Here is a 25,325-nt window from a genome sequence, read left to right as displayed (position 1 = left end):
GAGCCTGTGCTCCGCAACGGGAGAGGCCACGGCAGTTAGAGGCCCGCATACCGCAAAAAAAAAACCCAAAAAACAACAAAAAAACCAAACACATGGAGGCTAAACAATACCTACTAAACAACCAAGAGATCACTGAACAAATCAAAGAGGAAATCAAAAAATACCTAGAAACAAATGACAATGAAAACATGACAACCCAAAACCTATGGGATGCAGCAAAAGCAGTTCTAAGAGGGAAGTTTATAGCAATACAATCCTACCTCAAGAACCACGAAAAATTTCAAATAAACAACTAACCTTACACCTAAAGCAATTAGAGAAAGAAGAACAAAAAAAAACCCCAAAGTTAGCAGAAGGAAAGAAATCATAAAGATCAGGTCAGAAATAAATGAAAAAGAGATGAAGGAAACAATAGCAAAGATCAATAAAACTAAAAGCTGGTTCTTTGAGATGATAAACAAAATTGATAAACCATTACCCAGACTCATCAAGAAAAAAAGGGAGAAGACTCAGATCAATAGAATTAGCAATGAAAAAGAAGTAACAACTGACACTGTAGAAATACAAAGGATCATGAGAGATTACTACCAGCAACTCTATGCCAATAAAATGAACAACCTGGAAGAAATGGACAAATTCTTAGAAAAGCACAACCTTCTGAGACTGAACCAGGAAGAAATAGAAAGTATAAACAGATCAATCACAAGCGCTGAAATTGAAACTGTGATTAAAAATCTTCCAACAAACAAAAGCTCAGGACCAGATGGCTTCAAAGGCAAATTCTATCAAACATTTAGAGAAGAGCTAACACCTATCCTTCTCAAACTCTTCAAAAATAGAGCAGAGGGAGGAACACTCCCAAACTCATTCTACAAAGCCACCATCACTCTGATACTAAAACCAGACAAAGATGTCACAAAAAAAGAAAACTACAGGCCAATATCACTGATGAACATCGATGCAAAACTCCTCAACAAAATACTAGCAAACAGAATCCAACAGCACACTAAAAGGATTATGCACCACGATCAAGTGGGGTTTATCCCAGGAATGCAAGGATTCTTCAATATAAGCAAATCAGTCAATGTGATAAACCATATTAACAAATTGAAGGAGAAAAACTATATGATCATCCCAACAGATGCAGAAAAAGCTTTCGACAAAATTCAACACCCATTTCTGATAAAAACCCTCCAGAAAGTAGGCATAGAGGGAACTTACGTCAACATAATAAAGGCCATATATGACAAACCTACAGCCAACACTGTTATCAATGGTGAAAAACTGAAACCATTTCCACTAAGATCAGGAACAAGACAAGGCTGCCCACTCTCACCACTATTAATCAACATAGTTTATGAAGTTTTAGCCACAGCAATCAGAGAGGAAAAAGAAATAAAAGGAATCCAAATCGGAAAAGAGGAAGTAAAACTTTCACTGTTTGCAGATGACATGATGCTATACATAGAGAATCCTAAAGATGCTACCAGAAAACTACTAGAGCTAATCAATGAATTTGGTAAAGTAGCAGGATACAAAATTAATGCACAGATATCTCTTGCATTCCTATACACTAATGATGAAAAATCTGAAAGAGAAATTAAGGAAACACTCCCATTTACCAATGCAACAAGAAGAATAAAACACCTAGGAATAAACCTAGTAAGGAGACAAAAGACCTGTATGCAAAAAACTATAAGACAGGGCTTCCCTGGTGGCGCGGCGTGGCAGTGGTTGAAAGTCCGCCTGCCGATTCAGGGGACACGGGTTCGTGCCCCGGTCCGGGAAGATCCCACATGCCGCGAAGCGGCTGGGCCCGTGAGCCATGGCCGCTGAGCCTGCGCGTTCGGAGCCTGTGCTCCACAACGGGAGAGGCCACAACAGTGAGAGGCCCGCGTACCGCAAAAAAAAAAAAAAAAAAAACAACTATAAGACACTGATGAAAGAAATTAAAGATGATACAAGCAGATGGAGAGATATACTATGTTCTTGGATTGGAAGAATCAATATTGTGAAAATGACTATACTACCCAAAGCAATCTACAGATTCAATGCAATCCCTATCAAATTACCAATGGCATTTTTTTACAGAACTAGAACAAAAAGTTTTTAAATTTGTCTGGAGACACAAAAGACCCCGAATAGTCAAAGCACTCTTGAGGGAAAAAAGTGGAGCTGGAGGAATCAGACTCCCTGACTTCAGACTATATGACAGAGCTACAGTAATCAAGACAATATGCTACTGGCACAAAAACAGAAATATAGATCAATGGAACAAGATAGAAAGCCCAAAAATAAACCCATGCACCTACGGTCAACTAATCTATGACAAAGGAGGAAAGAATATACAATGGAGAAAAGACAGTCTCTTCAATAAGTGTTGCTGGGAAAACTGGACAGCTACATGTAAAACAATGAAATTAGAACACACCCTAACACCATACACAAAAATAAGCTAAAAATGGCTTAGACGTAAATGTAATACCAGACACTATGAAACTCTTAGAGGAAAACATAGGCAGAACACTCTATGACATAAATCACAGCAAGATCCTTTTTGACCCACCTCTTAGAGCAATGGAAATAAAGACAAAAATAAATAAATGGGACCTAATGAAACTTAAAAGCTTTTGCACAGCAAAGAAAACCATAAACAAGACCAAAAGACAACCCTCAGAATGGGAGAAAATATTTGCAAATGAAGCAACTGACAAAGGATTAATCTCCAAAATTCACAAGCAGCTCATGCAGCTCAATATCAAAAAAACAAACAACGCAATCCAAAAATGGGCCTAAATAGACATTTCTCCAAAGAAAATATACAGATTGCCAACAAACACATGAAAGAATGCTCAACATCATTAACCATTAGAGAAATTCAAATCAAAACTACAATGAGATATCATCTCACACCAGTCAGAATGGCCATTATCAAAAAATCTAGAAACAATAAATGCTGGATGGAAAGGGTGTGGAGAAAAGGGAACTCTCTTGCACTGTTGGTGGGAATGTAAATTGATACAGCCACTATGGAGAAGAGTATGGAGGTTCCTTAAAAAACTAAAAATAGAACTACCGGGCTTCCCTGGTGGCGCAGTAGTTGAGAGTCTGCCTGCCAATGCAGGGGACACGGGTTCGTGCCCTGGTCCGGGAAGATCCCACATGCCGCAGAGTGGCTAGGCGCATGAGCCATGGCTGCTGAGCCTGCGCGTCCGGAGCCTGTGCTCCGCAACGGGAGAGGCTACAACAGTGAGAGGCCCACGTACCGCCAAAAAAAAAAAAAAAAAAAAATAGAACTACCATACGACCCAGCAATCCCACTACTGGGCATATACCCTGAGAAAACCGTAATTCAAAAAGAGTCATGTACCAAAATGTTCATTGCAGCTCTATTTACAATAGCCAGGAAATGGAAGCAACCTAAGTGTCCATTGACAGACGAATGGATAAAGAAGATGTGGCACATATATACAATGGAATATTACTCAGCCATAAAAAGAAACTATACTGAGTTATTTGTAGTGAGGTGGGTGGACCTACAGTCTGTCATACAGAGTGAAGTAAGTCAGAAAGAGAAAAACAAATACCATGTGCTAACACATATATATGGAATCTAAGAAGAAAAAAAAAAGAAAAGGTCATGAAGAACCTAGGGGCAAGAGGGGAATAAAGACACAGACCTACTAGAGAATGGACTTGAGGATATGGGGAGGGGAAAGGGTGAGTTGTGACAAAGTGAGAGAGTGGCATGGACATATATACACTACCAAATGTAAAACAGCTAGCTAGTGGGAAGCAGCCACATAGCACACGGAGATCAGTTCGGTGCTTTCTGACCACCTAGAGGGGTGGGATAGGGAGGGTAGAAGAGAGGGAGATGCAAGAGGGAAGAGATATGGGAACATATGTATATATATGTATATATAACTGATTCACTTTGTTATAAAGCAGAAACTAACACACCATTGTAAAGCAATTATACTCCAATAAAGATGTTAAAAAAAAAAGATATCTAAAAGAAAAAAAAACTCTTAGAGGAAAACATAGGAAGAACACTCTTTGACATAAATCACAGCAAGTTATTTTTTTGATCCACCTCCTAGAATAATGGAAATAAAAACAAAAATAACAAATGGGACCTAATGAAACTTAAAAGCTTTTGCACAGCAAAGGAAACCATAAATAAGATGAAAGGACAACCCTCAGAATGGGAGAAAATATTTGCAAACGAATCAACAGACAAAGGATTAATCTCCAAAATATATAAACAGCTCATGCAGCTCAATATTAAAAAAACAAACAACCCAATCAAAAAATGGGCAGAAGACCTAAATAGACATTTCTCCAAAGAAGAAATACAGATGGCCAAGAGGCACGTGAAAAGCTGCTCAACATCACTAATTATTAGAGAAATGCAAATCAAAATTACAATGAGGTATCACCTCACACCAGTTAGAATGGGCATCATCAGAAAATCTACAAACAACAAATGCTGGAGAGGGTGTGGAGAAAAGGGAACCCTCTTGCACTGTTAGTGGGAATGTAAATTGATACAGCCACTATGGAGAACAGTATGGAGGTGCCTTAAAAAACTAAAAATAGAATTACCATATGACCCAGCAATCCCACTACTGGGCATACACCCAGAGAAAACTATAATTCAAAAGGACACATGCACCCCAATGTTCACTGCAGCACTATTTACAATAGCCAGGTCATGGAAGCAACCTAAATGCCCATCGACAGACGAATGGATAAAGAAGATGTGGTACATATATACAATGGAATATTACTCAGCCATAAAAAGGAACGAAATAGGGTCATTTGTAGAGACGTGGATGGATCTAATGAGACTGTCATACAGAGTGAAGTAAGTCAGAAAGAGAAAAACAAATATCATATATTAAGGCATACATGTGGAACCTAGAAAAATGGTACAGATGAACTGTTTGCAGGACAGAAACACAGTGTAGAGAACACAGTGTAGAGAACAAACGTACGGACACCAAGGGGGGAAAGCGGCGGGGGCGGGGGTGGTGGTGTGATGAACTGGGCGATTGGTATTGACATGTATACACTGATGTGTATAAAATGGATGACTAATAAGAACCTGCTGTATAAAAAGATAAATAAAATAAAATTCAAAATTTAAAAATAAAAAAGAAAAAAAGATTTAAAAAATTTTTTTTAATAAATAAATAAAATAAACTCTTGAATGCAACGGTATGTCAAAATAAAAAAAAAATTTTAAAAAAAGGAAACACTGAACCAGAGGATAAGAAAAACAACAAATTCTTCTACAGTTACCCAATATTAGTGGTCTCCAAACAGTTTTGCTTGGTACTCCCGATACAAATTTTGGGAAACTATGTATCCTTTTAGTTGGTGGCATCTAAGATTTTTCATCATAAATTTAAAATGTTCCCAAGGATCCAATGAATGGCAAATATAATTTTAAAATAAAACTATAACAGTATCCTTTTAAGTATATTCAAGGGAACCTAAATAACATCAGGATTCACTAGCCACTGTACATTTTAAAAGTACTATAAAAGAAAAGGCTCTTTTTGTCGGTAAATTTTTCACTTTTTACAATACTATACTTTTTACTGAAAGTAACGTATAAACAGGAAAGTACACAAATCATAACTGCAGAGCATGATGAATTTTGGTCACCTGTGTGAACACCACTGAGCACAGAACATTCCCAGCACCCCAGAAGCCTACCCTACTCCCAGCCAGACATCCCCCAATTCACTTTTGTTTTTACTTCTTCCATTCCATTTTCCCCAAAGAACAGCTTAGCCTATCAGAACATATTTAATGCTTGTAAGTCGTTTACATTATATTATACCTTCTCTACAATGAAAATATGTATACAAATTACATTTAATATTTTTTAATTTCCTGTGATCATAAGGCTGTACTTGTTATACATATATTGACCTATCATTGTAAGAACATAGTACACAATTCATCAAAACACCGTAAATATTATAAATTTTTATTAAAATGTACATTATACTAACATCAATTTCTCCGTTTTGATAACTATACTATGGTTATAACTGATTTAACGTTAGGAAAACTGGGTAAAGGGCACATAGGAACTCTATATTATTTTTGCAACTTTTCTAAAAGTCTAAAATTATTTTTTAAACATTACATAAAAAGAGTACACAATAATATTGGAAACATTTCAAGTGTTTGCATTCCTCTTGCAGGTGAGTTAGAAGTCTCTGGATTGAAACAGACTTCTAACTTCTGGTGCTCTGTGTTTTCTTAGAAAATACGGAGCACCAGCAGCCACAAAGTATACTGCATTGAGGTAATGGATTATTAATATTCCCAAACAGACATGTACAACACATTCAAAGAGAAGTGAAGAAAATATAGGTTAGAATGTAGTAATACTGACTGAGTCCAAGTTGAGGTGGAATTCCTATGCACCTACAGGAATAGCTCAAAAACTATTGAAATAAATAATATACTACTAACAGGAATTAGGAATGCAGTCTCTACTGTGAGCTATTTTAAGACTGTTTAAATACCTATTTAAAATAGTTGCATCTGATTCACTTCAAGGACCCAGTCACACATTTAGAAAACCAAATCCACATCTTCCAGGCAGTAAGGAAGAAAATAAAGTTTAAATTGTTTTCTGCCCATGAAGCTCAGACATAAAATAAAACTGGAACTTGTTATAAAGATTCAAAATATACATTTATCTAAGATTATGAAGAAACTATTTGACATTAGAGACAGCATAGGCTGGGTATTTATACACATTGACTGAGTATAAGACAGTAGAATTGAATAATCAAGAAAGAGCCTTCGTTTCTAAAAAATGAGGAGACAAGTATATGAAGTGACCGAAAACAAAACTTGTTAGCATGAATGAGTATCTGGGGCATAAGTCCTGGAAATAAAATATAACTCAACCACTGAGCAAATAACAAAATTCCTATTAGATTTGCATCTCTTCGTTAGACAGATGAGATTAGCTGCCCTCTTCTCCAATAGGTCATGTATCTCTCCATAGTTGAAAATTACTCATCGCTAGAATAAGGCAGGGTTTCAGCATCAATTCTATTCCTATTTTCTCTTTCATAGATGTAAACACTGAGAAACCTTGTTCACAAATATAATAGCTAACACTTATATAGTGTTTACTATGTGGCAGGCATGTGATGTTCTAAGCACTTATTAAATCCTCACGATAGTCCTACAAAGTGTGTGTCATTAGTACCTTCTTTTTACCAATGAGGAAACTGACGCTCAGAAAGCTCACTTGCCCAAGATCAGTCAGCAGAACTGCAATCTGAGCCCAGGTTAGCTGGCTGCAGAGCCCATGCAGAATTCTAGCCACGAGGCAATATTGCCTCTCTAGGCTGATGTTAACCAATGAGACTGGCTGAAGTTTAATACAGCAATATCATTCAATTCTTTGAACTCTTTTCTAATTATATGTCAAAAGTCACAAGATGACCTATCTTTAAATTTTATATTTAATGATCTATCAGCTGACAACTTGATTATGTCCTTCTTCAATTCTGTTAAAAGCAAAGAAATGGAAATCATTATCATGCAAAAAGATTTGTTATGCGATTACCTGAATTAAACACCAATATTTTTGCTCCTTTCTTTGGAACCCTTGAAATTTTTACACCCCAGGACAATGCACCATATTAAGATTCTAGGTGGGCCGTTCTTTTATAGAGGGAAAAAACAGTAACTATGAAAAAGAAGGTGAGAAGGGAGAACCTATCCACATGAGGGGCTCACAAGCAGCTCAATTTTAGGGAAGAGAATCTATGGGATTTGCAATCCAGAAGTAGTGTATTTTAAAACCATCCATCCTACAGAGTCCTTGCAAAGTCTTCAGGTATGTCCAGGGATGTGAACACCTCAGTTTGATTTGCAGACTGCTGCCCTATATCACAGACTTCTTTTGTTTTTAAAGGATGTTAATTATCTCTGCTGGCTACATGCCTCAATGTCAGGTACCTTTAAATGGAGCAAAGTAGCTATGAGAGCATTACCTGGGAAAGTGATTAACCTTTTGTGCTTCAGAGAGGGTGCGAAGTAAAAAGGGCTTCAGGTGGGATCCTGTCCACATTAGGTTATAGTCAGTGCTGCTTGGGTGAACCTAAGGGCAGATAAAAAGACAAGATAAGAAACACCAGAGGGACTTCCCTGGTGACGCAGTGGTTAAGAATCTGCCTGCCAATGCAGGGGACACGGGTTCGAGCCCTGGTCCGGGAAGATCCCACATGCCGCGGTGCAACTAAGTCCGTGCGCCACAACTACTGAGCCTGCGCTCTAGAGCTCATGAGCCCCAACTACTGAGCCCGTGTGCCACAACTACTGAAGCCCGTGCACCTAGAGCCCGTGCTCCACAACTAGAGAAGCCACCGCAATGAGAAGACCGTGCACCGCAACGGAGAGTAGCCACCACTCGCCGCAACTAGACAAAGCCCGCGCGCAGCAACGAAGACCCAATGCAGCCAAAAATAAAGAAATAAATGTATTTTAAAAAAAAGAAAGAAAGAAACACCAGAGACAGCCCCTGGAAGAAGGATGGAAGTAAAAAGTCATAGAGATTTTTCATCCACAGAGCACTCATAGGGGCGGGCCAGTTAGGATGTGAGCTTAGTAGGACAAAAGCTGAGTGTACAGAACAGAGGGATAAGCAAGTTTAAAGAACGAGAGAGTTGGACAAGTCTCACATGCAAAAAGTAGAATTTATCCTTTTACAGAAGTCCATGATATCTCTAAATATTCTTGCATATCAAAGTGAGAGATGAGGACCCAACCCCAACACTCCCTTCTCAGACTGTCCTTATATCCTTGCAGATGCTGGGTACAAAGTGATGGTCAGATCTAAAACCTTATCGTAGCAAACCAACTTAGAATTCATTTATTCATTCATTAGAATTCATTTGTCCATTCATTCAACAATTATGTACTCTCTGCCTCTGACGTGACAGGTACCATGTTAAGCCCTGGAAATAAAACAGCAACAAAGACAGTATATAAACTGGTATCAGAACTTCCTCAAAATGTCTACTTCATACCTCAACCTAGGATAAGAAGCGAGCAACCACACTTTTATCAACTGTCTCAAAATATCCACAGTGGAAGTCCATCCATCATTTTTGCCTTTGCCTTTTGATGTCAAATCCCCATTTTCCCAATTTTCTTTGGGAATAACATACTCCTTGGTTTTAAAGGACCTGGCAATCACCTGCCCCTCCCTTCCCCCAAGGAGTGGACCCTTGACCCAAGCCAGGCCAATCATTCTATCTCCAGAATCTGCTTCTTGAGCAGAGAAAGGCACAAGGACAATGAATGCAGTTGATTCATTCCACAGCAGTAAAGGTGGTCTTGAAGACTTCTGTTGCCAGATCCCTGGAGCTGTTGCATTCTCTCTTCTTCCAAAGGTCTGCGTTTTCAGCTTTTCCTCTGGTTCTGCTAGCCGTTCTATGTACATCTTTACTATAAATCCCTTTTGGTTTATGTTGGGCAGAGTCTGTTTCTGTTGCTTGCAATCAAAGAGGTTTAATTGGGTATTAGACAATTCCTTATGGGAAACTCTGCCTCTAGCCCATGCCTAAAAACACAGCAAGGAAAAAAAATTTTTTTTCCCTAAAAAAACCCCCCACAAAATCTTGTGGAAATGTTTTCCATGTATTTCAAGGAAAAACTGATAAAGTGACTCAGAAAGTCAATGCAAGTTCTTCATCATCACTAAGGAGTGGTCCCGTGTACTTTCTAGAGCTGGCACTGTTAGCTGACAGTCAGTTAGGTGGCTAGGATTTTCAGCTTTTGAGCAGATACGGTAAGGTAGTAAAAATGAGCTTACTTCATGAAATCCATGGGCTGTCAGGATGCTGCGAACCAGGCGACTGTCTGTTCGTACAATCTTGTAAGACAAGTGATAACGTTCTAAAGAAAACATAGAATCAAGTTCAGTAACCAGAAAGTTAACTATAGAGAAAGAAATAAACTGTAAGACGGTGGCTGGATTAATTACACTCAATAACACTATACTGCTATCCTTAGGCTATTATAAGTAGGTTGAGGATTATCTTGGACCAAGAGTCCTAAACCTGAGATTCATTGACTGTCACTAAACATGGATGGGGGGGGGGAATGACATCCTTGTTTTCACCAAATTCTAGTTCCAATTTAACATTACCTTCAATTAGGAATGTAGGCAACAAAGGAGAATAGTATTAGCAATGCCTGTGACCCTGCCACCAACAGATATCAGGTATTCTAACATTCTTTTACAGTTGTTACAGTTATCTCAAAACATCACTTATTCTCAGGAGTTCTCTGGTGGCCTAGTGGTTAGGACTCCGGGCTTTCACTGCCGTGGCGCAGGTTCAATTCTTGGTCGGGAACTGAGATAATGAAAGCCGTGCAGCGCAGCCAAAAAAAATCACTTACTCCCACAGTATTTAAAAATTATGGCAGTGAACAGACCGACCACTAGATCATGTTATTTAATGCACTAATAAAAGGCATACATATCACAAATTTGGTTTTTAAAAATATTTTGAGAACTATACTTTAATACAATTTATTTTCTTTGTAGTCTTACGTATTTTTAAAATACACTTAAAAAACATTATTCTGAGAAGAGACCCATAAGCTTCCCCATACTGCCAACGCCGCCCACTGCACCAAAAAGGCTAAGAACGCCGTTCTAAATAGCCCTCATGTGCAACAATGTTGGTTACCAGCCTATCTTAGACCAGAGGTTATAAACTGCTGACACGAGGGCCAAAACCAATCTGCAGACATGGTTTGTTCATTCCTCTTTGTGCTTTAAAAATAAAATTGAATTAATTGCTAACCTTTTGAAATTGGAGGAATTAATATAAAAATCTAGATTTCTGGACTTCTCTTGAAAACCCTGACAACCCTGGGCTCTCTCTCTGGCAAGGCAAGAGTCAACCAGAGAAGTGCAAGTGCTCCCTGCAGGACAGGCCTGCGCTGTCCAGTTCAGCACCGTCCCCACCTGACCTGCTTCACTCATTCTTATCTCCTGCCAGGCCCGTGAGAGCATTCTATGCTTGTGACCCCTGTCTAAGAGGAATGTCTGTAATCATGTGAGGTTTCTATATATCCCCAAAGACTAAAGTTTTCTCTGGCACATTACATTCAATCTCTTTCTATGCATCACTATAAACTGTTAGCTAAGAATTCTACAGAACGATTTTTCTAAAAGGACTGCATACTGAACCATTTCTGAGTGAGTATAATACAGAAACTTATGGACAGGCTCTGGCACATAATTCAGCCTCTACAGTCAAAGATAAGCCTTTCTTTGTATAACTTTATGTGAAAATATTCATAAATCCCTGCTGCTACTTGCCCAGCCCTGGCAGGAACACCATGCCAAGCAGACACAGGAGGATTGGAATGATAAGGGCACTCCATACTTCTCATTCTTGCGGCAAACTTTAAAGCCCAGTTACAAGGTTTTCCCAATGGTCAATCACTATTATGTTGTCTTTGCAATATTTTTATAAGAAAAACAGTGCAGAGTTTAATGTAAGAAGCAGCACAGTGCACTGCTCAAGAGTTTGTGTTCTAAGGTTTCCTAAAGCTTACCTCTATGAAAACAATCAATAGAAAGAGAAATTAGCTGAACTCTGTTTCAGTCTAGCAATAAGCAATATTCAACCACGGATAAATGAACCAATGAATTTTGTAAACGCTCAATTCATATTATGAAGAAATGGATTATTTTTTACTTTTACGTTTATTATTTATAAAAATTGTAATTTATTCTTATTCTTTTGCTCAACTGTATATTCATTAAGATTGTAAGATAGCTCAATCCAGGACACATTCAATCTTTGCAGATATATGAATATAATAAATCTAGTAAGATATAAAAAAAGGAGTTTGTGTTCTGATTCCAAGTTGGGGAAGGAGAGTACAAGATAGGTGTGGAATATCTTGCTATGCCAAAAAAGAGGACAGTCACAAGGATTGAGAACATGTCACAAGGATCTTGAAGGGGATCCCCAAGGCCAAACTTGAGGCAATCTGAATATAAAAATGAATACTGACAGAAGAAGATTTTTAACTCACTTATGAGAAAGAAAACAACCCATGAATCCACACTGATAAGAAAGTGAGAAGGTATACTACGGGTTTTCTAGGTCAGAAGTCGGATACAAGTGTTATCAAGGCATTGGCAGCACTGCGTTCCTTTCTATAGGCTCTGGGTAGGGTCCACTTCCTCTCCTTTTCCAGCTTCTAGAGGCTGCCCCTATTTTTCTTCTGTCTTCAAAGCCAGCAATGACAGGTCTAGTCCTTCTCACACTGCATCAGTCTGACTCTTCTTCTGTCTCCTTCTATTTTAAAGGACTCCTGTAATTACATTGGGCCCGCTTGAAGAATCTCCTTATCTTAAGGGTTAGCTGATTAGCAACCTTAATTCCATCTATGACCTCAATTCCGCTTTGCTAAGTCAGGTAACATTTTCACTGGTTCTGGGGATTAGGAGGTAGACATCTTTGGGAGACTATTACTTTCACATAGAAGGGAAAGCTCTTCCTTACAGAAAAGCCAGCTAATAAATGTAGAAGGAAAAACTGAAATAGAAAATCACCATTTTACAAAAACTGCAATAGTAAGTGATTCGGACAAGAATCAGTGAATACCAACAGTGAGAGACTACTGGAGAACAGGATATTCATACATCTCAAAATATCACCCCAGAGAATGCTTTTAACAAAGGAGAAGGGTACCTTTACAATGAAGCAATCTGGTAAACACTATCTTAACCAAATGATCAAACCTGTCATCACCAGTAATGCAATATAATGACATCATATGCTTTCTAATGTGATACACTGAGGACATGACTTCATTAAATGATATTCCTACAAATGTTTTTCAACTTTTTTATTCTTTTTAATCTTTTTCAACCTTTTTTAACCTTTTTAATCTAAACATGTGGAATCAATCTGACAAGCCCAAACTTAAGGACATCTGCAAAGCAACTAGTCTGGAATCTTTAAAAATGCCAATGTTATGAAAAGACCAAAAAATAAAATTAAAAAATCCAGTAAATGGTTCTAGATATAAAGGAGACTAAAGAAATATGACAACTAAATGCAATCTCTGATTGGATCCTGGATTTGAAAGAAAAAAAAAAGATAAAGGACAAAATTGGAACAATTGAGGAAATCTGGGCAGGGATTGTATAATAGATAAGAGTGTTTTAGCAATGACAGATTTCCTGAGTGTCATCAGTGTACTGTGGTTATAGAGAGGATGCCCTTGTTCTTAGGATAAACATGTTGAATAAGGTATTTAGGTCTGAAGTATGTGAACTAATTTTCCAATGGTTCAGAGAGAGAAAGAAGGGTGAAGCAAACATGGCAAAACGTTAATAACTGGTGAAAGCGAGGAAATAGTATACATGAATTCATTGTACTATACTTATAACTTGCCAGATGGTTTTTTTATTTCTTTAAATAAAATGTTCAGAAAACTAAAAGAAAACCAGGTCTTTTTCATTATGATAACTGATCACTGACAGCTCCATTTTTGCACATAAAAAGCCAAAGCCTCATCAACTGCTGGGGACCAGGACTGCGCCCAATTCTCTGACTGTTCTGCAGTGCTTGCCCCAGGCCACGGAGAAGATGATCGGTCAGGTGTGTGGAAAAATAGAGAATGATTACGTGGGGACTGGGGGAGAAGGGGAATAATAAAAGAGAGAGTATGTGTCTGGAGTCAAACTGCCAGGGTTCAAATCCTGGCTCTACTACTTCCTGCCTGCTGTCTTAAATAAGTTATTTAATTTCACTATGCTCAATTTCCTCACCTATAAAATGGGGTTGATAACAAAGGTACTTATCTCACAGGGTAGTTAAAAGCACTAAATCAGGTAATATATGTAGAGCTTTTAGAATAGGAAAGCTTGCTGATATGGGAATTCCCTGGCTGTCCGGTGGTTAGGATTCGGCGCTTCCACTGCTGTGGCCTGTGTTCAATCCCTGGTTGGGAAACTAAGATCCCGCAAACTGCACGGTGCAGACTCCCGAAAAAAGCAAGCTTGCTGATACATAGAAAAAAAATTTCATACAGTAAAAAAGTAAACGCATAGTAAAATAGCTACTAATACATATATAAATACATAGTATAATACACAGTAAATTATACATTTTATATAGCAAGTTAAAAAATAAAAATGCTATTAATACTCTTTCTCCTACTTCTCCTAATATAGAAGTAAAATGCAGTCATCACTGTGCTCAGTGGCAGACCTGATTCTCATGCTATGTAAGCAGTGACCACCTACTTATTTTTTTAAATAAATTTACTGATTTATTTATTTTTGGCTGTGATGGGTCTTCCTTGCTGCGCACAGGCTTTCTCTAGTTGAGGCAAGCAGGGGCTACTCTTCATTGCGGTGCGCGGGCTTCTCATTGCGGTGGCTTCTCTTGAGGAGCACGGGCTCTAGGCGTGCGAGCTTCGGTAGCTGTGGCATGCAGGCTCAGGAGCTGTGGCTCACGGGCTCAGTAATTGTAGGTTGGGGGCTCTAGAGTGCAGGCTCAGTAGCTGTGGTGCACGGGCTTAGTTGCTCCACGGCACGTGGGATCTTCCGGGACCAGGGCTCGAACCCACGTCCCCTGCATTGGCAGCAGATTCTTAACCACTGTGCCACCAGGGAAGTCCCTGGCCACTTACTTCTAATCCAAACCAACTAACTATAACCCAACTCAGATACACTGAACATGTTCTAAAAGGGGAGTGCAAGAGAGGCAGGGTGGAATGATGGAAAGCAACTGTAACTGCTTTAGGGATTTTAACCCGCATTCATGCTCTGTGTCCAATGGCCCTACAACCAATAATGCTGATTACCAGCACATATTAGACCAGAGATTATAAAATGGTAACCCAGGAGCCAAATCCAGCCTATAGACACAGTTTGTCCATCCCTTGTGGTGTTTTCAGTATAAAGTTGAATTATTTGCTAACCTTTTAAAACTGGAAGAAGTCACATAAAAATCTAGATTTCTAGGCGTCACCTGAAATAGCTGGTAAGCCTGGGCTCCCTCTCCCTAGCGAGAGTCAAATGGAGAACGGCAACTACAAACTGAACCTGTTCAACTGTTCATGACAGAACCACCTTTGCCATGTTTTCTTCCATAAAAAAACAAGAGGCAGGGCACGGTCCTGCTAGCAAACTGCAAAACACCCAACATCTAAGCCTCTGAACACACACGCATCTCACCAATTCCACTATGAGACTGTAGAATTTCCTCTTCAACAACTCACATGCATCGCAGGGGACAAACTGAAGAACTAGGACCCCTGGCAAGTTCCAGGACTGGCTGTAGCAGAATAAAGACAATCAAGGAACCAATAATCTAACTGTCAGCACAGAAGCACCTAGGAAGTGGTGAAGTGCCCTAAGGGGTTTGGTCCAAACTAGCATGGGAAACTAGAATGAAGATAAAACTAACATTCTTTTGACTTTAGCATACAAGAATAACCCCTTCGATGGCAACACAGTGTATCTTTGCCTTACTGTCAGAAAACTGGGTCCTTAACGTGCACAGTTGAATACGGTTGTCACTAGCCACATGTAACTTGAGCATGTGAAATGTGACTAGTGTGACAAAGGAATAGAATTTTTCATTTTATTTAACTTTAATAAATTCTAATTTCAATTTTAAAACTGATACTCAATTCAGTTATTGGAAAACTTGTTTGGAACAACTTGAACATAGGAATTGACTACAATTTCAACTATAACGTTTATGAAATCTAAATACAGACCAAATGCTTCCAATGAAAATTTTGCACCATATGGAGATGTACTAAAAGTGTACAATACACACTGGATGTAAAATATCTTCACGATTTTTTTATACTGAGTAAAAGTGGAAATGATAATTTGGATTAAATAAAATATATTTTAAAAATTAATTTCACCTATTTCTGCTTTTTTTGATAAGGCTACTGAAAAATTACATATACAGCTTACATCATATTTCTGTTGGACAGTGCTAGTCTATACAAATCCAAATTTATGAAACTGACACATTCAGAGGCAAAATACAAAATACTTCAGTCTAGGAAAAGATTAAATTGAAAATATCTGTTGCCCCTAAAATGCAATCCCAGGACTTCCCTGGTGGCGCACTGGTTAAGACTCTGTGCTCCCAATGCAGGGGGCCCGGGTTCAATCCCTGGTCAGGAAACCAGATCCCACATGCTGCAACTAAGAGTTCGCATGCCACAACTAAGGAGCCCATGTGCCACAACTAAGGAGCTGGCAAACTGCAACTATGGAGCCTGCCTGCTGCAACTAAGACCCAGCACAACCAAATAAATAAAAACTTTAAAATAAATAAATAAAATAAAATAAAACGCAATCCCATTTATATGTTCAAAGTATACACAATTTTGAAAAAAACATGGATATGGTGAGAAAAAAACATACTCCTGGAATATTTCAAAAATAAAGCATATGAAATCTTATTGTATCTAAAATATTAACAATGAATTCAATGAAATATTTAATAGATAACAGAAAAAACAAGGTTGGAATCTAACACTCTAAGATCAACAGAAGATAACTAATGCCCCAGATACACTTCTCAAGGGGATTTAACTCAGTATTATGATCTGAGCAGATCTATGTCAGCTATTTAAGAGAGAGAGAGAAAAAAAAATAGACCAAGAGTGTTTAACAATTCAGAAATCTGAGGTAGCAACTAACAAAACTCATTCAAATTGTTCTTTTCATAAAGGAAGGTGAAGAAAATTATTAAACCTCAAGGAATTGGGAATATACAGAAAATTTAAAAAAACAGAGTTTGAGAAAAAAGTTTAGTGGCTTCTTCCTTAAACACAGGAAGATGTACAGGAAAATAATCCAAAGACTTATAGGTTCTAGAAAATAGTGACTGCTTGAATAATGGCTTGATTACATTGATGGATGCTAATTTCCAATAAATGTTAGGTATTCTAAAAAGGAAGGGTCTATTGCCACAGAATACATGGATTCATTTACGTGACAAACAAACCAAAAGAAGTATGCTGGGGGGGAGGATTATTTACTTCTGTTGTTTTTATGCACCTTTGATGTTTTGACTCTAATCATATTTAGTGGGAGATTCTCAGCAAATGTTAGTAAATCTTCAGAGACTCCAGCTTCAGAGAACATGAATGAACCATGTCCCTTTAAGTGGTAACCTAGCAACTTGCTGAGGGGATTAGAACACCAAGACCCTTGGGGAGGGAGGAGAATTCAAATCCCAGAAGCAGGTGCTCACTGTCCTTTGAACTCTGGCTTATGATGGGGCAAGGACAGACCTTAAAGTCATCTCAAGGTAGAGCAGATCCTGTTCAACAAATAGAGTAAGCAGCACAAGTTTTGAATGCCTACTGTGTGCTGAACATTAGTGATCTCATTCTTACAATGCCTGCAAGGTAGCTATTATCTCCATTTTACAAATAATGAAATAGATTAAGAGAGTTTAATTGACTGCACAAGACTCACAGCTAGTAAATGCCAAAGATGGGATCTGAAATATTGACTGAGAACCCATGTATAGACTCTTTCCACCATATCGCACAAAAGTTTGGATCCACAGTATGTAACCTTTGAAGACAGCTACAGGCTAACACCAGGATTCAGAGTACTGCTTAAAGTCAAAGAGGAGTGGACATAAATGAAATTAAGAATAGAAAAACAATAGAGAAAGTAAGCAAAATAAAAAGTTTGTTCTTTAAAATGATTGTCAAAATTGACAAACTTTTAGTTAGACTAACTAAAAACAAAGAGAAAAGATTCAAATTACTAAAATCAGAAATGAAGGTGGGGACATTACTACTGTATTACAGAAATAAAAAGGATTATAAAAGAATATTATGAACAACTGTATACCAACAAAATTAGATAAACTAAATAAAATGGAAAAAAACCTAGAGAAACACACAAACTACCAAAACAGACTCAATAAGAGATAGAAAATAGAATAGATAAGTAGAGGTTGAACCAGTAATCAAAAACCTTCCAACAAAGAAAAGCTAAGGACTAGATGCTTCACTGGTGAATTCTATCAAACATTTAAAGAATTAACACCAATCCTTCTCAAGCTCTTCCAAAGAGGAGGAAGGAACTCATTCTATGAGGGCAGCATTACCCTAATACCAAAGCCAGACAAAGACATCAAAAGAAAAGAAAATTACAGAACGATATCCCTTATGAATATAGATGCAAACATCCTAAACAAAATACTAGCAAACCAAATCCAGCAGCATATTAAAAGGACTATATACCATGCTCAAGTGAGATTTATCTCAGGAATGCAAGGGTGGTTCAATATACAAAAGTCAATCAATGTAATACACCACATTAATAAAATGAAGGAAAAAAACCATAGAATCATCTCGATTGATGTAGAAAAAGCATCTGACAAAATGCAACACCGCTGTATGATAAAAACACTCAACAAAGGAATAGAAGAGAACCTCCTCAACATGATAAAGGGCATTTATGAAAACCCATAGCTAACATCATACCAAATGGTGAAAGACAGAAAGCTTTCCCCCAAAGATCAGGAAGAAGACAAAGATGCCCATTTTCACTTCTATTCAACACTGTACTGGAAGTTCTAGCCAGAGCAATTAGGAAAAAGAAGAAGAAAAAGAAAGAGAGGGAGGTAGGGAGGTATTCAGGGTAGAGAGGAAGAAGTAAAATCTCTATTTACTGATGACATGATCTTGTATAGAGATAATCCTAAAGAACACACACTCACTATCAGAGCTAATAAATGAGTTCAGCAAGGTTTCAGGATACAGGATCAGTATACAAAAAATCAATAGTAAGGCTTCCCTGGTGGTGCAGTGGTTGAGCATCTGCCTGTCAGTGCAGGGGACACGGGTTTGAGCCCTGGTCCGGGACGATCCTGCATTCCACAGAGCAGCTAAGCCCGTGAGCCACAACTACTGATCCTGCGTTCTAGAGCCCACGAGCCACAACTACTGAGCCCACGTGCCACAACTACTGAAGCCCGTGCGCCTAGAGCCCGTGCTCCACAACAAGAGAAGTCACCACAATGAGAAGCCTGCGAACCACAACGAAGAGTAGCCCCCACTCGCCACAACCAGAGAAAAGCCCTCGCGGAGCAACGAAGACCCAACGCAGCCAGAAACAATAAATAAAATAAAATAATAAAATAAATTTATTTTAAAAAATCAATAGTATTTCTATACACTGACAATGAACAATCCAAAAATGAAATTGAGAAAGCAATTCCATTTATAACAGTATCAAAAAGAATAAAATATTGAAGAATAAAGTTAACCAAGGAGCTACAAGACTTGCACACAGCAAACTATAAAACATTGCTACAGAAACTAAAGAAGACCTAAATAAATGGAAAGACATCCCATGTTCACGAACTGGAAGACTTAACACTAAGATGGCAATACTTCCAAAAGCAATCTACAGATTCAATGTACTCCCTACCAAAATCTCAACAGCCATTTTTGCAGAAATGAAAAAGCTGATCCCAAAATTCATATGGAATTGCAAAGGACCCTGAATAGCAAAAAAAATTTGAAAATGAAGAACAAAGTTAGAGGACTCACACTTCCCAATTTCAAAACTTAGTACAAAGATACAGTAATAAAAATAATATGGCACTGGTATAAGGATAAACAAACAGACAGAATATTAAGAGTCCAGAAATAAACCCATACATCTAATGGTCTACTGATTTTCAACAATAGTGCCAAGATTATTCAGTAAGGAAAGAACAGTCTCTTCTAATCTTCTAATCATGCTGGGGCAACTGAATATCCACATGTAAAAGAATGAAGGTGGACCCTTATCTCACACTATATAAAAAAATTAACTCAAAATGGAACAAAGACCATTTAGCTCTAAATTTAAGAGCTTAAACTATAAAACTCTTAGAAGAAAGCATAGGGATCATGACTTTGGGTTAGGCAATGGTTTCTTAGATATGACACCAAAAGCATAAGCAATAAGAGAAAAAGTAGATAAATGGAACATCATCAAAATGAAAAACTTTTCCCCATGAAAGAACACTATCAAGAGAATGAAAAGACAAACCATAGAGGAAAAAATATTTGGAAATCATTTTTCTGATAAGGGTCTAGTATCCAGAATGTATAAAGAACCCTTACAACTCAACAACAAAAAGATAAGCAACCCGATTAAAAAATAGGCAAAAACCTTGACAGACATTTAATTCTCCAAAGGAGACAATATAAATGGTCAAAAGGAACATGAAAAGCTGCTCAATGTCATTAATCATTAGGGAAATGCAAATCATAACCACAATAAGATACCACTTCACACCCATTAGTATAGCTATATTCTAAAAAACAGAAAACAACAAATGTTACTGAGGATATGGAGAAATTGCAACTCTCATATATTGTTGGCGGGAACATAAAATTGTGCAGTCACTGTGGAAAATCCTTTGGCAGCTCCTTAATAAGTTAAACATAGAAGTACCATACAACTTAGCAATTCCATTCCTAGGTATATACCCAAAAGAACGAAAAACAGGTGTTCAAACAAAAACTTGTGCATGAATGTTCATAGCAGCACTATTTACAAGAGACAAAAGCTGGAAACACTTATCCATCAATTGATGAATGGATAAACAAAATGTGGTATATCCATACAATGGGATGTTATTCAGCCGCAAAAAGGAATGAAGTATTGACATATGCTAAAACATGGATGAACCTTGAAAACATTATGCTAAGTGTAAGAAGCCAGACACAAAAGGCTATGTATTGTATGAGTCCATTTATATGAAATATCCAGATTAGGTAGAGCCATAGAGACAGAAAGATTAGTGGTTGCCAGGAGCTGGGATAAGGGGGTTGGGGAGTGACTGCTTAATGGGTACAGGGTTTACTTTTAGATGAAAATGTTCTGGAACTAGATAGTGGTGATGGTTGCACAATACTGTGAATGTACTAAATGCCACTGAGTTGTATACTTTAAAATGGTAAAAACAGTAAATTGTGTTATGTGTATTTTACCATAATTATAAAAAACAGTATCATTAAACTTATTGTGATAATCATTTCATGATGTATGTAAGTTAAATCACTATGCTATACACCTTAAACTTGTACAGTGGTGTATGTCAATGATCTCTCTATAAAACTGGAAGAAAAAAACAAAAAAATAAACACATGTACATGTAATTCTAAAACAAAAAAAAGAGGAAAAATAATTTAACATGCAGGAAACAATTTAAGAAATCACAAATAATCCTTTCAAGTATAAAAAAATCAACAGGATATCCTCATGACCAAGGTCCTTTCCCTAACTAAATATGGTTATCACTTTCTGTAAGATGAGTTATCAGGGCCATGCCCAGCCCTGCCCTCAGTGGGGAAGGTCATACCTACCTCCAATTACTCGAATATTGTTGTCCTTTGTCAGAATAGCCTCAGCATGGAATACCAAAACTGGAATTCTCCTGCAGCCTCCAGTCCACATGATACATGGATGATCTCTACAACCGTAATAAAAGGCTTTATTAATTTACAGCTCAAAATCTGAATTAACAACTGAAGCAGATCACTGTGGTTTGCTGCTTAGCAACTTTCCCCTTCTTCTGGAACAAGCATCCCAAATGTCCTATGGGAAACCAGTCATCTCTCATTCTTAGTCAGATGGTCTGTTTAAGATTAACTCCGTTCCTGCTGTAGGGATGGGTCTTGACTGGCTTCAGCCAATCAGAGTTTTCCATTCCCCAGTTACAGTTACTGGTTCAGGGATGAGGACATAAACCAGCTGGAGCCAGTGTGTCAGGAGATATGTCGTGTGACCCTCTAAGAAAGCGATGCTTTCTCTTCTGTAGCAGCTGCAGGAGAGATGGCCTCCTCCCCTTGATGGTGTAAGAGAATGAGGTCTGGAAGTGCAAGTGTCATTTTGTGACCTTGGAAGGAGAGCCTGGAGCTGTTGGTAAAGGAGAAAGTCTGAGGGAGCCTGACTGAAAGAACAAGAGAAATGAGATCCTGAGTGGCAAACGTGCAGTTGCAGAATCAAGTCTTTCCTAAATATGCGTTCATAAATTCCCTTTATTATTTAGGACAATTTATGTCTTAGTCCCTGGCACAAATAAGAATCCTAACTAAAATAGTCACAATAATTGACAGACCACTTTTACACCCTATAGTCCCTTTTTAAGCCAATTTGATGATCCATCCTAAGATTCTGAGCTAGGAACGCTAAATTAATACAAGTACCCCAATTAAAACCACATATTTTAAAGGAAGCCTATACCAAACAGAACAATGTTTTCCTCCAGAAAAGGACCTCTGACTTTATTCCCTTCCTATCTTCCAGAAATCTCTGTTTAATCAATCTCAGACAGATGTGTATTTATTCACAGATTAGAAAAATCTCCAACTGCCTTAGTGCATGAAGGTAGGAAAGAAATGACCTGAGTCCCTACTATGTGTCAGGAATTACACTAAGAGCTTTCACATGTTATCTCACTTAAGCCTCTTGCCTGCACTATGAACTGAAGAAAAAGTGTCCAGAGAGGTTGAGCAGTTTGCTTAAGGTCATACAGCTGGTTAAGTAAGGGAACAGGTATTAGAACCCAAGTGTCTGTGCTCTTTCCACCCTTCCATCTCCCTAATCACACATTTCAGTGATTTGTTGTATAAACACCTTAAACTCAACCCTTTGGGGACTGAAATTAATCAATTCCTTATATGGAATAAGATCCATTTAGCCAAGATTCAGGCTGCTCTCAAAAACTCACATGACCACACCCCTTAACAAAGGCCATACCACAAACCTCAGGGCCAAGTTAGACCCTCCCGATACAGGTTTAAACAGATCCATGCTTTCAATGCACAGGCTGCCAGGCTACCAATCTTAGAGGTGAGGCAGCCTTTAGACTTGGGATGAGCTGCCAAGAGCTTTATTGAGGAAAGCAGAGAACACCATACCTAGTTCATTTCCTGGTTTCTAGAAATGGAATGTGGATGCTCATTTTTCTTGTGATTTGACTTGGGTGACAGTGCCCATTTGTGAGAAATTGGTGTTTATATGGTGCAAGAAGGATTTTTTGTGTGTGGTTTGCTTGCTTTTTAATCTTAAACACCTGTAAAATGTGGGTATAGGGCCAGATGATTCCTATGCTCTCTTCCAACTTTAATTTTTTCCACTATATTTCTAAGTCAGAGGACAGAGGAAAAATTAGGCAGCCTAAACTATCAAGTCTTAGACAGAAACTCTGGAAACTATCGAAAGTTCCTTGTCAATCCATCTCTAGCTGCAAACTGGCACCACTGTGCCTTAGCACTTAAAAACAATGGATTACGGATAAAAGGTAAAAATGCCTGACAAGAGTCAGGAACACAATAAACATACACAGCTGAGAAGAGCCAAGGCCTTAACCGTACTATCTATAGAAAGTCAAATCCCTGACACAGAATCTTTTCACTTACAACCTCTGAAAAGAGAAAAGAGGTAGTAGACGAATCATTAGTTCAGTAAGGTCGACCCAAACACACTTAAGGCAGACGTTGCATTGTCATTAAAAGCATGCTCCCACCAGGTGGTGCTAAAGGAAAAAGATTCAAAATGATTAGGAAGCTGAAAATTGGGACTTTAAATTTTCATTTACACCAGAAACTGGTACATATTAAGAAATTATGCTTTTACAGACATAAAAGAACAAAAAACTTGGATGACTAATAACCAAAGTAGACCAGTTTTATGGTTTACTTTACTGAAAGCCTAAGAACGTTTTGGTTTTTAAGAAGCAATTTCACGTGGAATAGATATCATTCACTCCTGGGATCCAGCCTACATAGCTCAAAGCCTCGGTGCCTCATTCATACCAATGTCCCTGCTGGAAATGCCTTCCCCACTTCTCTCTGTTCATTTAATCCCACTCTCTAAAGCCCAGCTCACCTCACCACCTCCTTGGAGCCTTCCTTAGCTCCTCCAGCCCACAGTGATGTATTCTTTCTCTGAACTGTAGCACTCACTACATAATCATTTGTTGATGATCTTTGTAACTGATCTAAAGCCAGCTTTTACAATCAGAATTAAATATTTTTTTTAGTGACTAAAGAAACCTTACATCAAATTAACGTTTCCACATCTCTATATAAATTTATATTTGGGAACCCCAAACAAAATACAGAAAAAGAGCCCCTTTACATCTACTATTTGAAATAATGCCATGCAAAACAAGGATGCCTGGACAGTTTCTAGCTCTAATGTCCAGGACTGCAAGCCATCAATACTTTAATACAGCCTAGGGTTCTGAGCAGATCTAGCAGATATCCATGGATATATATCTTTGGATCAAGTCAACATCCTTAGATGATTTAAGACCTTGTAACTTCCAAAACTTTAAAAATGTAAGCATGTTGTTCCAGGTGTGAACAAGACTGACTTAAGATTCCTAATGTATAAAACAGGTATCTGATAGACATGAGCTGATGGAACATTAACAATCAAAACTCAACAGTAGGAGTTTAAAAGGAAGAGGAGCATAATGTCCGTGAATCTGGATGGGGAGGGCGGGGGGAAGGTGGAATGACACCTGTATTTTCACTAACTTCTACTAGAAATTGAATGTTTCTCAATTACGAATACAGGCACCAAACACAGTAATAATAGTATTACCTGTGTTTTTGACTCTGTCTGAAATTACAGATTTTTTTATACCAAATTACAGTTGTTGCAGACATCTCAAAATATCACTGACATTTATCACTGCTTATAAGTTATGGTAGTTATTAAAATTGCCACTAGATCACCTGTGATTACAGTCTTCTCATCTGGTGTGATTTGGATGGACAGCAATTTGGCAACTCTCCACTCTCAAGCAATCATTCAGCTACCAAATGGTGACATTTCACAGTGGTGATCCAGTCATCTATGATGCTTCTTGGTATTCCCCATTTTTAAGTGTTAATCAAAGACCACCCAAGTATGATGGTCTTATGCAAACTAAGCAAAAACAGTCTTCATGTTGCTGTCTTTAGAAAATAAAATCTAACTTTCTCATGTTTTAAATGAATGATCTTGTTATTTAATGTATTAATAAAAACGTACATTTTACTATACCACAAGTTTGGTTTTTTAAAAAATCCTGATAACTGCACTTCAATGCAATTGGTATTCTTTGTAATGAAATGTATTTTAAGCACTTCAAAGACCTAAGGTGATCTAAAGCATGAAGCCTCCATTTATTTACTCATTAAGTTAGTCACTCAGTCAGCAAGCATTTATTGAGTGCTTACTA

The 25,325-nt window shown here is 37.9% G+C and overlaps 1 protein-coding gene across 8 annotated transcripts in view; it reads right to left on the bottom strand.

The window, feature by feature from the left end:
* TTLL5 (tubulin tyrosine ligase like 5) overlaps positions 1-25,325 on the bottom strand; it is a 310,875-nt gene that overhangs the window by 281,794 nt on the left and 3,756 nt on the right. For all 8 annotated transcript variants that reach the window (XM_081229115.1, XM_081229114.1, XM_081229113.1 and 5 more), the window contains exons 3-5: positions 21,454-21,560; positions 9,866-9,948; positions 8,043-8,149 (exon numbers count right to left, since the gene is read on the bottom strand). In XM_081229115.1, coding sequence (XP_081085241.1) covers positions 8,043-8,149; positions 9,866-9,948; positions 21,454-21,560 — 297 coding nt within the window. The remainder of the gene's footprint in view (positions 1-8,042; positions 8,150-9,865; positions 9,949-21,453; positions 21,561-25,325) is intronic.

The sequence above is a fragment of the Mesoplodon bidens genome (genome assembly GCF_964165515.1).
Source record: "Mesoplodon bidens genome assembly, chromosome: 3".
Taxonomy (NCBI): Eukaryota; Metazoa; Chordata; class Mammalia; order Artiodactyla; family Ziphiidae; genus Mesoplodon; species Mesoplodon bidens.
Note: the sequence above shows the minus strand (reverse complement) of the source record. Positions and strands in the feature narration are given on the sequence as shown.